Consider the following 20,649-nt stretch of genomic DNA (forward strand, 5'->3'; position numbering starts at 1 on the left):
CACTTACAGCACCAAAAGCAATCCAGATGATGCTATAAACACGGATACAGACAGATAAGATATACACTCTATGGGAACACTGCACCAAAATACTTAGCGCAGATTTTAATGGGGTAGAGGCTTAAAATAATAAGAAATGTTGCATCACGCAGTTTCACATTCTGTAGACAGGATTTATCACGGGTAAAACTGATAATTCTCCTCTGTAAATGGAGGAGTACTCATTTACAAAGTAGAAATATCACCCTTCTTTATCTTAAGTGGCATCAGAATCCTGATTCTAACTTGAATGATCATTTTTGGCTAAAAATTGCTGAGGAATCCAAAAGCATTTAAAGCCTAAAGCCATTGAATCCATTTAATGCGCCTTTGGCACCTCTCTCTCTTAGTCCTTTTTGAACATTCTGGTCCTCATTTTAATCAATCTCTTTTTATTAAGTTCTTTGGCTCATTTACTTGTACGTGCATTTGCTTTATTTTATTTGGAACATTTCTTTTGTAGCGTCTTGAAAAAGAGTTGTGACATTTCTTTTGGATAGCTTCTTCAGTATCTGGCAGTCACCTATGATACGATGTTGATGGGTATGGATAGATTAGCTCTGTTTTCCTGATATCTGTCAGATGTCGAGTTCTGAGGAAACTGGTTGTGTGTGTTGCTGATGCATATGCAGTAGTTGGATAAGTGGATAGATGGGAGCTTTCATTTTACTTCTGTACAGTCATTGTTCATTAAGCTGGGTTTTGCTTTGTGAAGTGAGGTGCTCACTGGCAGGTAGTTAATCAGTGATCACGGTAACTCAGAGTGTGACCAGAGGAGCAAGCACACGTTCAAAACATGGAAACTAAAGAGCACTTTATTAGAATGAGTGAATTTCTATCAGCACTGTATTTTGCACATACAGGAGCAGCTAATAGAGTAAACTGATGGATGGCAGCTAGTGTGATTGTAGCTCAGCTGAAGACAGATAAAGCTCGTTCAGCAATAAGTAGAACAGATTTGCTATGACTGATAGTAGCACATAGCCATCCAAAGTTCAAGAAACTTGAAATTAAGACTTCCCCAGGAAAAAAAAGCAGCCAATCAGCATTTCTGTTGATACTTATTTCAGATATAGACGGAATAATTTCCACGGAAGGGTGAAAATTCCTTGGAAAATTCTTCCCTCATATCAGCTTTTTCTTCAACAGCCAACTTGTCTTTATGCATCATCTCTTTGTTCTGCATGTTGTCGAGTTCATGGTCCACCTGGTGATATCCGAGCTTCTATGGTTCCTTTTTATAGTGTCCCTTGAGAATGAAGATCTAAGTCACACTTCATTCATAGCTTTTGTTGTTTCTGAATCTCCATCAAGAGTCTAGTGGCAGAGAACTGCTGGGAGTATTGGGGTAATTATCCAACAGTCGTCTTTGGAGGTGAATATTAGCTGTCTACCAATGTGACTGACTTGATATGGAGTTATTGTTTAAGATGTGTATAGTCAGAACAATGTTAGTAATTAACAAGCGAAATTGGATGAACACATAGGTACAGATAGAGCTACAGATTTGGAGAGGAGGGGAATTTTTCTCTTATGTTATGACTACATTCACTTCATCAAAGTTAACCATCATTTCAGTACTCCGTTAGTGAGGAGCGTAGCTGTATGGGAAATAGGTTAATAGATATTTGTTTGCTCTGGGAAGGATTGGTGCATTCAATTCTCACACGTCATTTTCCGATCCATTTAAATATATATCAGCATCATACATGAAAATTTGAAGATCTTTAGCTGTACTCAAGGAAGACTTTTATGTGGTACACCTCTAGTACTGGCAGACATAAGGAGATAGAGGAATTAAAAACACCACAGTGCTCCAGTGCCCCTTAGAAGATGAGGAACATGGAGTATTCCTGGGCACTCACTGATTAAACTTGGGCTGGAGGTTTGCGAAGTGCAGAGTTTTGGAAAGTCTTACTGCGGGACTTCAACATCCGTGCAATGGCTCCAGTAACCAGAGTCTCTCAAGGACAAGGATCCCATTTACGCTTGCATTATGCATTGAGCAAAAGGGTGTGATGCATGATGTGGAATGAACAAAATAACTTGTGTGTTTAGGGAAATGCCAAATTAATGAAAATTCAGAAAGCTCTAATGTTGAAAAGGCACTCAAATTCCTTGATAGAAATATAATGCTGCTAACAGTTTCAAGATTATTGTTGTCTGAATTTTCTGCTTATTGTGTACGGCAATTAAAATTCTTTTCAACTGAAAAACCAATGTCAAATTAATATTTCCTTGTGGAAAAAAATACGAAAGTATACATCTTGTTCCATTTAGCACCATCAGGGTCTTTGGTCTGGCTCCCTCTGTCCATTGGGAAAAAAAAACTGATTCATGGGAGCAGACTAAGACCATATATGTTTGGCATATACGTACTTATACAATCGCATGAATTCAGTGAGTTAAGGAAACACACCCACTCAGACTTCCATCTGTGTTTCGTGCCACATATCCCCTTATTTTCTTTCTTATTTGGCAATTAACTTTTCCACTTATTCTGTAGTTAAAAGCTGCCGTAAGATGAAAACAGACTAATTCTGATTTTCATCTCTTGTACTCTAACTAACATTCGGAGGAGAGTCAGACCTGGATTGTGAAATTATGTTACCCAAAAATGCCAGGTGTGACTGTGATTTGGACAACAGTCCCGTGCACAGACCTGTAAGGAACACTTGAAAACCCCACCTGGGTCACCAAGCCGTTGTGTTCTGGCTGTTCTTGTTTATTCCTTGCTCAGAGCAGATGGATAGAAAGAGGCAGGGGATGGGGAGGATCCTTGGCTCCATTCCCTCTTCACTGGCCAGCACAGCTGAGACGAGCTGGGGATAGAGTAATTTGTTGCTGCCCTGCACCAGAGAGGAAGCAGAGGAGAACTGGGCCTCCGAGGTGTCCTTAAAGGTTGGCACCACGATGTGGAGTGCTGAAACTTGGTCTTCCGTGCTGTGGTCCCCAGTATTTGTCAGCTCACGGGAACAATGCTGAGGAAAGCGGTGCAAGGCAGCAGCATCCTCCCTGAGCTCTGCCCTTGGTAGCTCCAGCTTTAACTTTTTAATTTCCTGCATCCCTGAGCAACACAGGAGGGGAAGCTGAGGGCTGGGGACCACTAAATGTGTTAAAACTCATTAGGTATGAAACAGAAGACCTTTAAAACTAGCCAGGAGTCTCATACATGGGTGCCAAAAATTAAACACCTAATTCTATCTTTAGTCATTTAGTTCCTGCCTCACAGTTGTTAATATACAACACACTATCTCATAGGTGGCCTGATTTCCATAGGCACCGGGCACCTACAAAGCTAACTGAACTGTTGAGATTGCTTACCTAAGAGCGAGAGCTGGAGAATCAGATTTAAATTTTTCTGGGTGATTAAACCCGAGTTTGCTCGCTTTTGCTCTCAGCTCCTGAAAGGAGCTTCGATAGAATGACCAGCGTTGTAACATATGGCTCAGTTGAGGGGGGAAAAAAGAAAATGAGTATTAGGAATGGATGGACTAAAGAATACGCAGGATATATCAGGCACATTAACCAAACATATGGTGCTAAATGAGATATTTTTTTAAAATTGCAAAAAAATTGACATTCCTGGCAGTCTCAAGGATAATGTGACATGGCTGTGATAAATTTAGAAGAATGGGACATATTTTGGCTTGTTCTTGGAAACCTTTCTCTTGCATGCCGACTGTATTTCTTCTTTTATTAACCCATTCAAAGAATGTTTGAATTTTGCTGCTAGAGCACCATGCTAGCGCAACATAAAATGTGAATGATGCTAATTGCTTTGCACTGCCTAACTTTCTGTCATACCCTCCCCTCTTAAAGGACAAAACATGCTTTAGAAATGAGCTGGCAAGCTCAACTTCTTCTTTCTCTTGGTCAATATTAAGTGATGTAATTAAGCTCCTGTTTGCATATTCTTCTGAACTATGAAGCAGCCATTTTTTTCTTGAGATCTGATGGATATGATCACTCACAATAAAATGTGTCATTACAAACCTCAAACAAAATGAAAACATGATAGAGTTGGCCTGTTCCAAAGCAACACATTTCAGAATATCCTGAAATAAATTAAAAAAAAAAAAGCAACAGTAATAACGATGGCAATCAGAACGATGATAACAAACAAATGTAATAAAAGTAGGAACCAATAATCAGTGCTTCAGTTTGCACGTCTACTCCATTTCACAACGTAGCGTTACATCAAAATTTCTATTTTCCTATGACAGCAGCTGTCCCAACCCCACAAAAGCCCTTCCTGGATGAGCGCAGCCCTGCTCAGCGCTGCCATACTTCAAGGTCATCCACCACTATTGTTGCAGTGCCTCAAGTTTCAGTATTTGGACGCATTCACGTAACGTGTTGCAGCTTTTGGCCACATCTCTCTGCCCCTTCCCCAGGCCGTGGTTCAGATGCAGGCAGGTTTTTAGCACAGCAGCCCTGCTCCTCCACCACCGGGAGCACAAATATTGCCACTGCCCATTGATTTTGTGTTTAGGGCTGGGGTGGCACCCGTTTATTGTTTCCCTCCCCTAGTTCCTCCATTGTAAGGACAGCAGAGTCAACATCACCCTTATTTCTTTTGAGTTGAGTCCTTGTCCTGGATGTGAACGCTCAAAAAAAGAGCAGCCACAAAGTTAAATCCCAACGTGCCGTGAGAGCAGAAGTTCAGCAGAAGTAATGGAATATGTCACCAAAGATAGCTTAGCTCAGCCTCCTTTTCTCACTTGCCCCAAACTGAACCAACTCTCCTGCTTTTGTCCCTACCCCAAAATCTTTTAGAGCAATGTGAAATGAACCAACATGGCATTTTCTTATCCCTGTCCATTTCAAACTCTTATTTTTAAAAGATTATATATGTAACTTCTCTTGCTGTGAGGAAACAACCCTCATGACAGCAAACCCTTGTAGCAAACAGTTTCAAGACAGAAAGCTGTAATTACAGCACTGGAGCTCTAACCACTCCCTTACTGTTTAACTTCCTGAAATATAAACTGCAAAACCTCACTGAAACCATTAAGACCCCAGCAGAGCAGTGTATAAAGAACAAGAAGGCTCCTGCTTATTGCAATCAACATCCCAGGGACTATAAAGCTAGTGTTATTAAATATAAAGTTAATGATACCGTCCAGAGATAATATTGTCCAGACCTTTCTCTTCCATTTTTAACAATTAAATTCTATAAAATACAGAGTAGGTTGAATGGCTTTGCTGGTGGAAGTTCAACTTCCACGTTATCTTAGTTTTTGCTTTCTAACCTGAGATCCCAACAGTTCTGCAACTTTGTTTTGCTACATCCTTATGGATATGCAAAATGTGTGATGTACTGTACGTATTGGAAATCATCTATTTTCAGAGTACATGCAGATAATCAGAATATCCATATGCCTCCACATCTTTAAAAATAGAGTTAATAATATGGACACACATACGTCTTCAACTATATGCTGCAACGTTCTTTTACCTAAGCATAAATCACACTTTAAAAAAAAAGCTCTGATTTCAGAGCCTCTGTATTCATTCCATTAATTTCTTTGGTACCACGTGGAAGCCAAAAGGGCCACAAGATTGGTACCGTATCAGCAGAAGTTGATCTCAGAGAGTGTAACAAAACAGTCAGAGCAGCATCGCACCATTTCTGCCTGCCCATGAGAGAGGTTTCACCCGCTGGCAGCTTAACTCCACCTTTCATTAGAAGCCTTTGGTATAGTTCAAGGCATTATAACAACTGAAATAATTCCACTGTGGCTTCTAATATCAAAACACAAATACCATTCACCCTTTAAAAATTTTTGAAAGCAAAGGGGAACCACATAAATATATTACTTTCAAATACCTTTGAAGTCAATGGAGTAAAGAATGGCAGGGTTTGGACTCAGAAAACTTCACTCTCAAGTCGTGCCTTGAGTCTTGCTGCACATTTAAAAGATCCATTTGCAATAATCTATTGAACCAGTAAGTGAAAGACAGAACTCATAAAAAGCCTGTAAAAATCCAAATGCTCCAGCTATTACAGATTTCTAAAAATAAAGCAGAGTAGATTTCAGTAGCAATAATAAGCTGCATCTTATCCATATTTCAGATTTAAAAGAAAAATATGGCTGCCTTCTAGTACTCATTGCTCACAGCAAACCATGGCCACTTCTGCCTCAAAAAATCCCATAAATAAAAGTGAGCTTAGAGCTTGCTGTTGTATTCAATTTCGTTTGTCCTTTAAGTTTATCTAGCTGCTTCTGCACCCACTTTCACAATGCATAGGCTGTCGTTCCATGACCTAGCATTATTAAATTGCACTTATCAATCATTCTTGCCAGGAATGCCATCGCCAACTGCATTAAAGAAGTCAGAGAAGTCTGGTTTCAGCAGTCCCTCGCCTTCGCAGACCTCCTCCCTTGGAACGGCTTTCACACAGCACCATCGACCTGTCATTACAGGACCCAGAGGTGAGGCTTAACCCAAGAGCCCCCAGGCAGCTTAAACATTAGCCACAGCACCCGGCGTCCCAGTGCTTTGCCACGGAAAGTCATCGCCACGTGTGACGCACTCAGTGCCAGGCTGTGCTTCCAAAGCTCCAGAACCTGGAGGTTGTCGTTGTCGAGGCCGGTTGGTTTTGCGAGGCTGGGATGTTTGGTACAACTCCTGATGACAGTTCAGCAGTTGCAAAGGTGGAAATGCAGGTTTCTGGGGGCTGCAGGTTTTTATTTGAAGAGGGTGGGGAAGAGAGACTATATTAGGTAGAATATCTTCTGCTTGTGTCAGTGCATAGCTGCTCGAGAGACAGGGACTCATCAGTCACTTCTGAGCCATGCCTATCTTCCAACACTCTCGCTTTGTTGCTGCAAGTCATTCGGTGCTCGTGGTGTTGGTGTTGGTGTGCTGAAGATCTGCCTTATTAGCGGACTGCTTTGAAGTTGGTTCCTGCAATATTTTGGCTGGTTTTCTTCATAGTTCTCTTCCATCTGGCTTTTCAAGTAACAGGACTGTCCTCTGGGTCTAGATGTGCTTATACATTTTTGTTAGAAAGATGCATTTGCATTAACCTGGAAAACAAAATGCGGTACTCAGTTCACATTTGAAAAGGAAGACGCTTGGGCATAGTAACATACAAAAATGAATGAATCTTCTTACAAACCTTTTTGGAAGATATAAAAATAGATGTGAATGGCTGTGGCATGTTTCTTTCTGATATGGAATTTTGTCTCATTTGGAGAAGATTAAGGAATTGGTCGAACAGTGAAGCATAAAAAAACATATTAGAAATTCCTGCTAGAAATTGTTTTGAAATGTCTGCTTGGCATAAGTGTGGTTTTACTGAGGACAACATAAACCACAAGTAGCCTTTTTGCACGGTGCCAGGTGATGTGATGCGAAGCAGTAGCACTGCACTAAGTTGAAGTGAGGTCGGAATTGCACCTCATGGTTATTAGGACTTTGAGAACTCTACTCAATGTAGTTTGATTTATTGTGGTTAATCCCATAAAAATTAATTATCTTGAGAAAGACACACCTAGACTCTCAGAAGGTATTTAGGCATCCAAGATCTATGCAGATTTCCCATGGAATGTGGATCTGAGCTATCTGGCAAATATATTGTCTTTTAAAAGCCTTGATAATTGGTGATATAAGTATGAATAATATGAATGTTCCATTAACAATACATTCAGTGCACATCAGCTGACGTTGTATTCCTCTCTTTTAGAAGTTCAGCCTTTTAGATTTGAATTGTCAATTGATTAGTTAATAGGTCCTTTCTGTATTTAGCTATGTTTTACATCACTCATTAAATGCCTTTGTCTGTTCCTATTTAGACCCTCTCTATTTTGGACTTTTGTGTGATTCAGGGAGGAAACGTGTCACTGGTGAGGTCTTGTTTAAGCCACATCCACAGTCTGTTTTCACAAGACTTTCTGTGCACCTGGGGATACCAACCAGCTATGTGAGAAGAACTTTCAGGACTGCCAGAATTCAAAAGAGCAGATACGATGAATCTTTTTGACAAATTCAGTTTGCTTGGAAGGAGATATCTCCATAGAAAAGTAACATATTTTCTAATGATCACTCTTCCTAATAGGTTAAGCAATAGTGTTCTTCTGCAGCATCAGTAGGAGCATCTTCTTCTATTTTATACTTATTCACCAAAAAAAAAATCTTCACAGCTTTCAGGAAAAATGCCTCTGAATCTGTCCATGAATTCTTTCAATGTCATTATCCTTAAAAAATCTTGATCCAGACCTCATTCTTTGTTCTTTGCTGGACGTGTCTCTTCAGTATTCTTCTTCCACAGCACATTGGCTGTGTTTACTTCACTTCAACCACAGTCATTCTGTTAGTAGAGGGTATAATACTGAGGTGAATTATTTTCTGCAAATCCAGCTTTGTTCTTTATCCCATTCCCTTCAGTGTACTTTAGGATAGTAAGAAGAAGAGAGAAGCTTTTCAGGTATCAAAAGTGGCAACATAAGGAGCATAACACAATCATATAAGAGGATATCATCTTTGAGCAATTCCCATCCACCGTCAGTTATTGAAACTTGTAGATTTTACAGTAATGGTAGGAATAATGTAGTGCACATATGCTGCTTCCTCTTTGGCTACATATGCATTACCTAAATGCTTGATGACAGGTCATTCTGCGTTGTCTTCAGGAAGATAAAAGCTGGATTTAATCCTCATTCTGCAGAGATTCTCTGCATGTCAGAGAAAGGAAAGTCATGAATAAGTAGGTCAGAGTAAGCTCCTCAGCCAACTGAATGATTACGAGAAGGTTCAATCTTCTTCTGATGTTTGTCTGTGCAAGTTTATCACTTGGATGTGTATATGAGATGCATTGTAAAGCATCTCATGATCAACTTAGATGGCAGAGAAGAAGCTGTGGACTATTCATGGCAGGTGTTGTCATTGACAACCAGTGATTTGTAACTTCTCAGGAATATTTCTGAATCTTTCACATGCTTGCTAGCATTTCGTAGAACAAAGTGCACATCTTAGCACTGGGGATATCCCTTCCCAGAGTGCCCTTCCCAGTGATTCGCACAGTGAGCCACTTTGGGAACTAAACTTAGAGAAAGTGTAGATCATTAAGAAGGTTTCTTTGCTGTGAAATGCTCCATTCAACGAACCAGCTGGAAAACCTCTGTTATCATGAAATCGTCTGCACTGCACTGTGTTGTGGAAGGCTGTACACTAGTTTCCTATCTGCACTGGTGCTGCTGCCAGTACTCAGCCCAGCTGGGCAGTAGCCAGCAGAGAGGATCTGAGCTGGCTGACCATAGGACCAGATGTGCAGTGAGTGCTGGCGCATGGATGCCAATGCTTCAGTGACTCCTCAGTAGTTCCAACAGATGGTGGTAAGATCCAAGTTTCTTTGGTGCTAAGCTAGCAAAGTGATTCATGGAGCCTCACTTGATGATGGCAGTTTTTTGGGCATGACTCTATGAATGCACCATATGTCTTCTCTGGACCAGCATGGTTAGGATTCAGAGCCTGGCAGATGGTAAATTGATCACCTATATGGTGGCTTTAGCACTGCTATCAGTTTTAGGACGTATTTCAAAGCCTTGAAAATTCGAGCAGATAGATCGCTTTCTCCTGCCCAGTGTACTTCTGATACCTTCAAGATAGATGATCTGGTGGCCGTGTTTCTCACCTCAGTACTCCAGTACTGCAAAGCCATCATCTTCTGCTGGCCTCACACAAAGTTTTCCAGCATCGGCCTCAGCCTGTTTGAACTCTTTACTGGACAGTGAAGTATTTAAATACTACAGGTGGCAGCAGTATTTACAAAAGTGATTTTAGGCTTCCGTGCATTGCTACTTGCACTCTAGTGACTTTGTATCTGGAGCTGGCCGAAATATTAAATTAAACCACGATCTTGTAAATCTGGGATATACAGCAGCCTGTGCTCTGGAGCATTCATGCATTTCCACAGAATATGACAACATAGACACTGCAAGCCAAAAAGCAAGGAAGAAAAGGCAAAGAAAAAAAAAAAAAAAAGGAATGAGATGGTATGTTAGGAAGATAAATGAAGGAGAAACGCAGTTACAAGACAAGAAATTCAGCACAAAGGGAAAAACCCAAGTAATTAGGTGTGTGAGCAGAAAGAGAAGAAGGGATGAAAGTCAACTAGCGGAGTGGTTTCCTTTACAGTAATCTCCTCCATAATAAGCATAACCACTGAGATTTTTATCAGGATGAGGTCTACCAGGGAAATTTGGCAGGTTGATGCTCTCTGTTAGTGCCTCAGTGGCAAAAATTTGTCAAAAATCTGGCAAGGCATTGTGCCCTTCTTTATCAAAATTCTCACTTGGGTCACCAAAATATCAAAAATAGTCAGTAGCTGTTAGCTGTCCCGTCAGGCAACTTCACACGTACCAAGATGCTAATTTCTGCTAATTCCAAGACTATACAGCACAAAAGGACATTTTGTAATATACAATTGTATATATCACATGGCATACTATTTGAGGGCTGCCCTCAAAGCTTCCAGACTATAGCAGCCTTCTTCTTCCCTTTGCATTTGGACAAAAACAGAGCAGTGGAAGTTCATTTTGATACAGACACCTCAGATCAAGGGATGTTAATATAAGACAACCAAAAGAGGAGGGAGCCGTGGCACAAGGGTAGGAATGTGTATGGCAGTTGAGTAGAACCCCCAGATAGCATCCCACTGACCAGGAGATTAGCTAACCCAGCCCCAGTGCGAAGTCACGCTCTAGGTTAGTGTCAGGATACAGGGAGGGCTCACCTGGCTCTCACTGAGCATGTAGGTGTAGGTTTTGATTCTCCCCATTCCCTCACTTGGAAGCAGGAGCAATCTGAAAGAAAAGCAGTTTCCTAACAGATGGCCTCAAGGTCAGGGCTTAGTAATTACTGGATGCCCTGCCCAATCTCCCATCCACTGCCATATCCCAGGCAGGGGAGGACTGGGAGGAAGGCTTGCAAATGGTTAAAGCTTCAGCTAAACAAAAGTCAGGAACCGTGTAATTAAAACTCTACCTTTGTTGTATTGTAAAGAGTTAGCCTGTGACATAGGAAATATTTAAAGGAGCAGGCTGTTCAGCTAATTTGTGTGCGAGTGAACTGCTTAGACAGTCCTATCCTAAATTAACTGTAAGGCCACCCACTGAGATTGCCTCATAAAGGGCCATGATTGCTCAGCTTCGTTTTGTATAACCGTTCAATAATTACTAGATAAATGCATAACTAAAAGCTCTATTACACTAATAATTTGTACTGAGATAGATGTGTGGGACACCATGCTGGGTTAATTTGTCATCCCTGCAGCAAACTTCTAAAGAGGGCTCTTTTGCAGAGGAATTGTGTTAATATGTTGCTCCAGTGAGGACATGTTAGAGCAACAAGATGACTTGGTCGCTTAATCTCCTAAAGAGGCAAATAGCCTGGAGGGTAAGTGCCAGAAAGAAGAATGGGGGGTGATTAACACAGTGGACCCAGATTTAAACGCATCCTGACAAAAGCAGCTGATCTAACTGAGCAAAAGAATGAGAAGAAGAAAAAAAAAAAAAAAAAAGAAAGAAAAAAAAAAGGGGCAGTGTTAAAAATACTAATAGGATTTCATGCATCTCTAAAAAATAATATAAAATAAAGTGCTGCAGGACCAAAGTCTGTTACCCATGCTTTTACCAATTCGGCGTTCGGATTCTTTGCCCTCTTTGATGTATCCGTGAAGTTAAACTGTATGCTTGAAACAGTGCAGTGAACTATAATATTTTTATCTCTGCTTTATGCTAAATTCTTTTAGCTTCAGACACACACAAAAAGCACATTATTGCTTTAAATATGGAACCCATGTTTAAGCATGAGAGCTCTGGATTTTCAACCTCCTCTATTGACAGAACCATAAATCATGTTAAAGTTAAGTGAATTACTGTAGCGTGGAACTATAGCTTTAACAATGTTTATGTAGTATCAGCTTACCATCTACAGAATGAAAGGGGGAAAAAAACACTGATATTAGAAATGGGAATGTGGAGTCCTATTAACTTAACAGCGATATATCACTCCAAAGTCACAGATTCCATTACCATGCCCTTTTTAGTATCAAAGCAGAATTATATCATCACACACATAAAGGTTGTGGTTTTTCAGAGAATTTACATTTCTATTGTAAACTTATCAACTGCATTTCATTATTAGAAAGGCATGATGTATTCTCCTAGTTGTAGTTTTTATCTCATATAGGTGAATACATCATATGCATTAAAACCAATAATAATATGCAAAAGTTGCCAGTATTTGATGTGAAATAGGAATTCCACAAATAGGTTAAATAAGTTTTTTTCGCCTCTATCTTTTATCTTGGGAGGGAGGAGTGCTTTAGATAGAGATGATTTTTATTCCTCTACCCATGTGATCAGTTTTTAGCATTATGATCTCCCCAAAGTAAGAGAAAGCTGACATGTTTTAAAAGAATCTGCTCAAAATAGCAAAGTTAAGTGGCCCCCTGCCTGCGCCAGAATCCGAACCCAGCACTCAGTTCAGCTCTACAGGTTTTCAAAAGCAGCTCGTACACCAATAAGCCCTGTGCCCAAACACAGCTTTAAACTTGTTCTCCTTTTGCTAGGAGCTTGTGGGCAGAATGTCCTTCTGCCTCCCACTTGCTGCTGCAAAATCTCTAATTTCCTGAACAAAGGGTCCAGGTGCCTTACACAATTTGGTCTTCAAAGCAGCAAAAAGGGGCAGATAGGCAGCCCGACTCGCAGTCACTGTGGATCTGTTTTTTCAGCCGACCACCTACACTTGACTTCAGGGGCTGAGAGGTGAGCATTCTGCAGTTCGGTCCTTCTTCTGGACGTCCACGGGCGGGAACAGATCTTCCATCCATCACATTTAGGGTATCTGTATTCTCACATCAGCCAGCTACTTCCATTACAGTTTGAGTTCCAGCTATGTCTGCGTGCCTCTTGCCGCATTACAGGACCAAAGCGATGCATGTGTTTTCCACCGGTCTGAATTCCCCTCACAGGGCTGGTCCTGCTCTGCTCACTTCTCTCCTCAGCAGCTCCATGTTGAAGCAGAGACAAGCCCTTGCTACCCTGAATTCAAGACTGCTCTACATTTATCACCCTAACGTCTATTTCTAATGGGCAGTGAGAAAAGTGGGGACTTTCAGACAGCTTTGAAAGAGTTACAGGGACTCAGCTCCCATTGAGATTGAAAAGCAGGTAACGAATTCACTCAGGACTTCTGCAAGTCCCAGCCCAAGTTTCTTAATGATTTTTTTTTTTCTTGTTTGGGTAACTGCTTTAATCACAAAAACTCTCTGGACTTAAAGCTATTGTTTTAGGCTTCTATTCTTCACCTCTTGCATTGTATTATACACAGAAGTGTAAGTTCCTTTCAACAAATTTGGATTATTGCCAGATCTCCTTATTAAAAAGTCACTCTTCATATTTCCGATAAACACAGCTGTTTCATGGTGTTTGGAAGCATTTCACATCAGCCAGCGTGGTGGCTTAGCCAATTAGTCCTCTAATATGGTCAATTTTGAGAGTAAGTACCTTTGGGGTACAAAGGGTGGGATACATCTTGCATAATTTGAACTGGCACTTGCATCACTTAAATGCTAGCAGAAGGCTTGCAGCATGCAGGGAGTTAAAGCAACCTAGAAGCCTGAAGTGGAAATATCTAGCAGAACAAACTGTTCCATCACATTTCCAGGGAAGTGACTTTAAAAAAATATATACTCTCTTAATTGTAATGAAGCCAATTATAATGGCCTCAAAAACAGGCTGATATAAGTGATCCTGTTTCATTATGATTATAATGTTACTATTTCTAGGAAGATTGATCAATCTTTAATGAGCTGTTAGTAAACTTAACCATCACTTTACGCAGGAGGTGTCTCCTCTCCTCACTGCGCCCTAGCAAAGCTGACCCACTGGAGGGACAGTGGGATTGCATCCCTAGACCTCTAGTTCTAACAGGTGAGGAGTGCAGGGTCTTTTTCCAGCTGGGAGAAGGCAACACAAAATGACCCCTTTGTTGACTTCAGACGACTTTATGAAAAAAGGAAGTTTCATCCTAATCATCTGGATGGGAAGGGGCTTGGCAAGGATTTTTGGAAGAGGAGATGGAAGGTGGATGGATCAATGTCTTTCCCATATGTTAGACTGTGCTGGTGGAGAAGTTTGAGTGCTGCAGGTGTGACCACAAAGTCCCTTTGCCACATCAACTAGTGCTCATGGGAGAAAGGATCCCATGGGTCTTTAGTGGGACTGCTGCAGGGAAAGAGCCTGAGAAACCCTCTTTTTCTATGCAGCACAGCACCACAAACTCATAAAATGCTCAAAAATCCAGAATAGTATGCAACAGCTGTACTGCGTAATTACTTGGCCCAATAGCAGTAGTATTAAAATACTGGTATATCTGTTGCAGGCCACCATACATTATCATCTCATTTGCAATAAAAAGTCGGGATGTTTCAAGTGAGCTTCAATGGAATTAGAATCATGTGTGCTTTGAAATATTTATGCTTGCCTTGAGATGGAAGGAGAATTCCTGCCGCCAGCCCCTCCCCACCCAAATAACAGATTTAATAACACCAGATAGTCCAACTCCTCCATACCTACAGTAGGTAAAAGTGAAGCTCCGATCTGGAGTACACTTATTTTCATAGGTGGTAGGACTTATATTTTATCTCATTTAGTGAGGTCAGTAATAAAATATAAATGTCACAAGCTGAAAGACGCCAAGAGAAATATGGTTTGGCAGTGTGGAGCTGCTTAGGGATACATAAATAATAAGTCAATAAGTAAATAAATAATAGACAAAGATCTGTTTTATCTTCCATTTGAAGATCTCAAGGAATTTACAGTCACTGATTGAGACTTGTAATTGCCCATCAGAAGCACATAAGTAGCTATAGCCCCTTCCTGTATGCAGAAAAACTCACGTCACTCTAGTCATGGCTTGAGGACGGAGTGACTTCAGAATTTTTGTCAAGCATTTCTGTGAATTGCGAATAAAATGACCTTTAGGAGGACTAGAGGAAATAACAACGAATCAATTGAGTTGCTTAAAAATGTTTGTGAGGATCTGTGTGTTCGGAAACACGGTTGTGTTGTGCCCTCAGCACCTGCTGGAAAGGCTGGCTTTGTACACCGCAGTGAGTGCCCACAACCACCCATCTGAGTAGTTGTCTGTATATGAGCTGCACTTCTTAGCCCTTGGCATTGAATTCCCTCTCTCTAGTTAAAGGCAGACACACTTCCATTGCTGATCCGTTTAATGGCAATAAATTCTTCCTTTTAACAAGCAGCCCTTCCTACTGCTGCTTGAGAAATTGGGTATTTTCCACTCAGAGACTGCAAAACCAAACCTTTTGGAGTTCCTTATTCCATCATGTCTTAAATCAGCCCATCTATGCTGAGAAAATGAACCCAAATCCGGCCCAAATAGAGGACTGATTCCTACTTGGTCCTGTTTCCTTCCCCCAGTCTTTTTTAGGACCAGCAGGAAGCTCCTCGAGGCTGTGCTGCAGAGCTGGCCAAAACTCAAGAGAGGAGCCACTTTCTCCTTCTTGCAGGACTTTACTGTTGTGAATTATTGCCAGTCACTTCTGCATTCCTTTTGCTTCTCTCTGTCTTCGGGAAGACCACTGACAAATGCTTTCCACTTTGTTTTCTACACTGACATGCTGCAGAGGTCAAAGGCAGCAAAGACCTACTACTTCCATGTCTATGAACATTTCCACTTTCTAAATTATCACTTGCAGAACCGAACCTTGGAAAAATTAAATACAGCATGGTCTCAGAATTTCTTGTTCCCTGGCTACCATTTTTCATTCCTTCTTGTTGGACTGAACCAGCATTCCTATCTCTTTTTCACTCAGCAGATGAAAGGGAACACATTTGTTCCCAGATGTGTACAAACACAGGGGCAGTTATGCAATAGTTTCATATAGCATGGGCAAACTAGGTGCTAAGATTCTTTTTTTTAAATAAATATTGAAAAACATCACAAGATATTTGTTAATTAGATGTTTTCCATGCAAACCTTCACTTCTCACATTTATCTCCATCCTTTATCTTTCCTTTGGCATAGAAGGAAGGGGGGAGATATGAACGGAGATAAAAGGGAAGAGGAAAAAAATTGTTTTACACCAAACAGACAAAAATGTATGCTAACAAAAATTCTGTTGTAGTCATCAAAATGCTTCCCACCAGCTTCTGGTGAACAAATACTCATGGCAAAATATTTTGACAAGCTCTAAAATGAATGTTGCTGCCGGGAGGTGACGATGCAGTCACACCTGTGAAGTGAGTATGACTTAAGTGCCATTAAAGCAGCTACACCTGGGGGTGGATGTCAGGGAGATTGGGGGCCTTGGGTGGAATCGTGGAGCTGCAGGGAGTGCTGGCTGAAGGCAGAGGTCTGAACTGGTGAGTGGAATGGTTCCTTTGGTTCCATTCCTTCTGCTTGGTTCTCACTGTGTCTGGGACAGCAAGCTTGGATGGCAGACAACCAGATTTACTAAGGTGAATTCCACATTGCTTTTAGTCTTAAGAGCACACTCAAGAGAAGCTTTGAGTCTTAAAATCTCTTTTAGGAGCTTTGAGGATTTGGATTATTTTTCCAAAGAGTTGTTAAATATACTATAATAAAACTGGGGAAAAAAGCCTGTTAGTTTTGAAGTGAGTAAGAAATAACTCGCTGTGTTTGTGAAACATGCAAACAAGAAGAGAGAGCAATGCACAGCAGCGCAGACAGATTGAGCAGGTGTTGGCCTTGGCTGTGTGTGTGAGCATTCCTCAGCTTTGTGTCCATCCTGTGTCAGCGCACAGGCATGAGTGCAGCTCTTTTTCATGGGTGTTGAGGCAACCATTCTTGTTGGGTAGAAAGGTGGGATTAGCAGTGCTGTCCAGCCAACCTTAATGAATGCTCGTAGGGTAATGCGGTGGGATTCCTTGCTGCTGTCTCTGAGGATGTGTTTTATACACATCTTTAGGCTCTGATTTTACTAATGGCTTAGTAAGCTAAGAACAAAATTATAGTGAAGTGTCATGTTATCAAAGTGGTGATGATCAAGAGTAAGAAGCAGATTTCAGTTTTTATTCATCTGAGGCTTTTTCATGACATTTGTCATGCAACGGGTGTTTGCTTGTCTGTATTTGATTGGTTAACTTTCCTGCATCTCTGCAATTGTTCCGAAAGTGCCAAAGGCTTTTGTTCTCCCCTTGTGTATTTAACTTAGTAGAAAGCCAACACGCAAGTTTCTGTAGGACATTGTCTGCCTTGCTCAGCCTTTATCTAACCGGGTACGTGTGGTGAACAAGTGCAGTAAATGCACGTGGACAGCCCTGAAGGACTACCAGGACAGCACGCAAGGGAGCACAGGGATACGGTGATCACTGCAGGGTGAGAAATAAACTGTGATTTACGGAGGAGCTTGAGCTCAGCCACATCATCTGGCCATTGTAAAGAGAGAGCAAATTCCCATTTTATAGGGGAAAGGGAGAAGTCGCAGTGCAGTGAGCAGCAGCGTTGCTGCCTCGTGGTGATGGTGAGCAGTGGCAAGCACTGTTGACTAACCAGGGTCCGGCCCAGTCTGTCTCAAAGGACGAGGGTGCCACGTGAGGTAGGAGAGCATAAGTCTGCCTTCAGCTGCACTTGTAGCTCTGATGGAATCGGCCGAGGTAAAATTTGTCATTGCCAATGGGCTCGTGTGCATTACACTCTGTACCTTCACCCCAGCACGTTTTTCAGCTCTCTTTTTCATGGCCGGCTCGTTGGCCTATAAATTCACCAAATTAAACCTCATCCATGAGTGCAGGCTGGAGGCTTGTGGAAGATTTGAGCCTAACATTATTCAGGAGTAATGTAAATGTAATTTTCAAAATGATCTTGCCACTTTGTTCATGTTCATTAGATGAAAACAGATTACTTAAAATAAATGTTCCTAAACCGAGATGGAAAAAAAAGCAACAAGAAGTGTTAGAGCATCTTTAAATTACCAACCATTTACAGTACAATACCAAATGGATTCCTATGTGCAAATCCAAGTTACATGAAATGCCAATTAAATCAACCCTAATTTCCCAAATACATTTTTATTGCCTGATTGATTGGGGCTGCTCTTAAAGTGATGAACAGCGTTCACATTCACAAAGGGCTGCTGATTTCTTTCTCCCCGTCCACTAAAAACCCAGTAAATCCTTTAGAACATCTGGCTGCATTTGCTCCCAGGGTCTAGATGGAGTGAGGGTAGGACACAATGTGGTCTGATATATTAATTGTGAAGATCAGATGTGTAAGCAGTACGGTACCGTTTTAAAAAGGCTAAAAAAAAAAAAAAAAAGAGATGGTAGATTTGAATTGTTTTCTTTTCCAAAGGCAAAACTCTCTGTAACTTCTTTGTTTTCTTTCCTATAGCAAGTCCACATGCAACACCATCGACTCTTCATTTTCCAACATCACCCATTATCCAACAGCCTGGGCCATACTTCTCACACCCAGCAATCCGCTATCATCCTCAGGAGACTCTGAAAGAGTTTGTCCAACTTGTCTGCCCCGACGCTGGTCAGCAGGCTGGACAGGTGGGGTTCCTAAATGTAAGGAAGCCGTTTTTATTTCTTCAGAAGTGTTTGTCCTATGTAAAATTAATCGTGGGCTAACGGGATTATTTTAACAGCATGTTGCTCACAGGAGCACACCATGAGTTATCGTTGGAAGGAAAAATAAATGCTGCCGTGGCAAAAAATATTTGTATTTAAAAAAAAAAAAAAAAGCAGCAGCAAAACCCTCTCGACCGCATTGTGGTGAATTCAACTTAAAGTGTCGGAGGAGGCAGTGACACAGTGACCTTCTGGTCCCCCCACAAATGGCTGTGCTGCATGCACTGTAACCCCAGTGGAACAAGGGTTAACAAAATATGAAGGCAGAATAATTTTTATTAATTATTTCTGAAGTTCAGGGGAGAGCGAGTTGGGGGAAGGAGCAGGAAAAGGGAGGGTGAGAAACAGATGTTTCAGATCAGCTAAGTTCATTAAAAAAAAAAATACTGCCTTATAGCACTTTAGATCAAGTTGACCAGTACTTGAACTCAAGATGTTAAAAGTACAGTTTATTATGGTTTGTTATTTCTGTAAGCAGTTATCTTTTCCCCTTATCTCTATGAAAAATTAAGCAGAGTTCCAAAGCTTCAAGTAACCATTTTCATTTTTTTAATCAAATAAAGTGAATCATCTTTCTATTATTGAAATAGCATTCCGGTCAAATACAGAATTTATAAATTTTATGTAAATCATACCTAAAATAATGCTCTGAATATTTCATGAAGTGTAATGCCTGCAACTTTTTCCAGCCAATAGAGTAATAACTGACAAAATGACTGTTTCTTTCTTACGCACATAGGATTGAAAGCATTAATGAGAATTAGTTTAATTATTAGCATCTAATTTATTACACTTATTTAATAAGCTATATTGTCCTCGGTGCTTTCCTTTCCCTAGCAGAAAAACCGACTCTACTTATTCCAGCCAGGACTGGCTTTGAATAATGTCTGCAATATGTTAGCAGATACATTTATGTCTAGACAACAAATCAATACAGTGCTTTTCTTTTTTCCTTGAGTATTCATTCGCTTAATTTATCCCAAACCATTCAGCATTATGAACTGTTAGCACACTCACGATGAACATACAGCAGGGGTCTTCCTGGCAAAAAAAAGGAGACCTAATTGTGAGACAAGATAGTGTTTGAGAGATGTCACTAATATATCAGTTTATTAATGGCACTGGATGTTGGAAAAATAAATATCCCTGAAGGATTGCTTCTTAGTGCAAACACTGGGAACTGCAGTCTTTGAAGTCAGTAGGAGTGCCGCTAAGAAAAATGCGGATGAATTTATGCCCTAAACCATTTTTGCTCTAGCACGGGTGTGATTTGCACCTACGCAACTTTAAGGCTTTTTGTCAGTGCCAAAGCAGGTGAAATGAAAATGAGGTCCCAAGTGTTTGCCACGATGAATGTTTTGTCCCCAGTAATTCAGGCTAATGGAAACCCTAACAGGAATTAAAATATTATTTTATTTAGCAGTACTTAGAATATGGATCTCTGTTTAAAGCCGAGCTTTTATCATCGACGGAAAGGCAAATGCTCAGTGCCAGAAGAACTGCACTGAGATCAATTTGCAGAGTGCCGTCGAAAGTGATCTCATTTTTGTCACTAAAGCAGAACACCTGATTCACGGGCTGTCCTACTTTCTCTTTATGACAGCATTTGGCATCTCTCTGCATACGGTTTTCAAGTGTCCAGGCTGTATTAAAACATAAATGCCACAACTTGGAAGGGGGAAGGGTGGCATTGTTTTTCCAAGGCCTCTTCTCGGTTTTGTGATGCTTGAAAGAGCATTCACATTCGGACAGATTTTTCAGATGATTAATTGAAAGCCAGCACTCACACGGCTAGGCCCATTCCGCCTGGGACTGACCACATCCCAGGCCGAATACACAGGGGGATTTTTCCTAATGTGCAGAATGAGGCAGTTCTAAGTTCAGCTGTTTCTCCCCGGAATTGTGACGGCTACTAACCTGCGAGCTGCACCACCGCTAGCTCAGAAGGGATGTGGGAGTGCAGTTGCTCTAATAT

General features: G+C 41.0%; 1 protein-coding gene across 3 annotated transcripts in view; it reads left to right on the forward strand.

Moving 5' to 3' along the window:
* The window catches only part of LOC100549426 (nuclear factor 1 A-type), a 50,559-nt gene that overhangs the window by 21,893 nt on the left and 8,017 nt on the right, over positions 1–20,649 (forward strand). Inside the window, exons 5-6 of one of the 3 annotated variants that reach the window (XM_019618724.1) lie at positions 6,351–6,479; positions 18,433–18,596. In XM_019618724.1, coding sequence (XP_019474269.1) covers positions 6,351–6,479; positions 18,433–18,596 — 293 coding nt within the window. Of the gene's footprint in view, positions 1–6,350; positions 6,480–18,432; positions 18,612–20,649 lie in introns of all 3 variants that reach the window. The other 2 variants (XM_031554897.1, XM_031554896.1) reach the window with 2 other exon arrangements.

This window comes from Meleagris gallopavo, chromosome 10, assembly GCF_000146605.3.
Source record: "Meleagris gallopavo isolate NT-WF06-2002-E0010 breed Aviagen turkey brand Nicholas breeding stock chromosome 10, Turkey_5.1, whole genome shotgun sequence".
In the NCBI taxonomy this organism is placed as follows: Eukaryota; Metazoa; Chordata; class Aves; order Galliformes; family Phasianidae; genus Meleagris; species Meleagris gallopavo.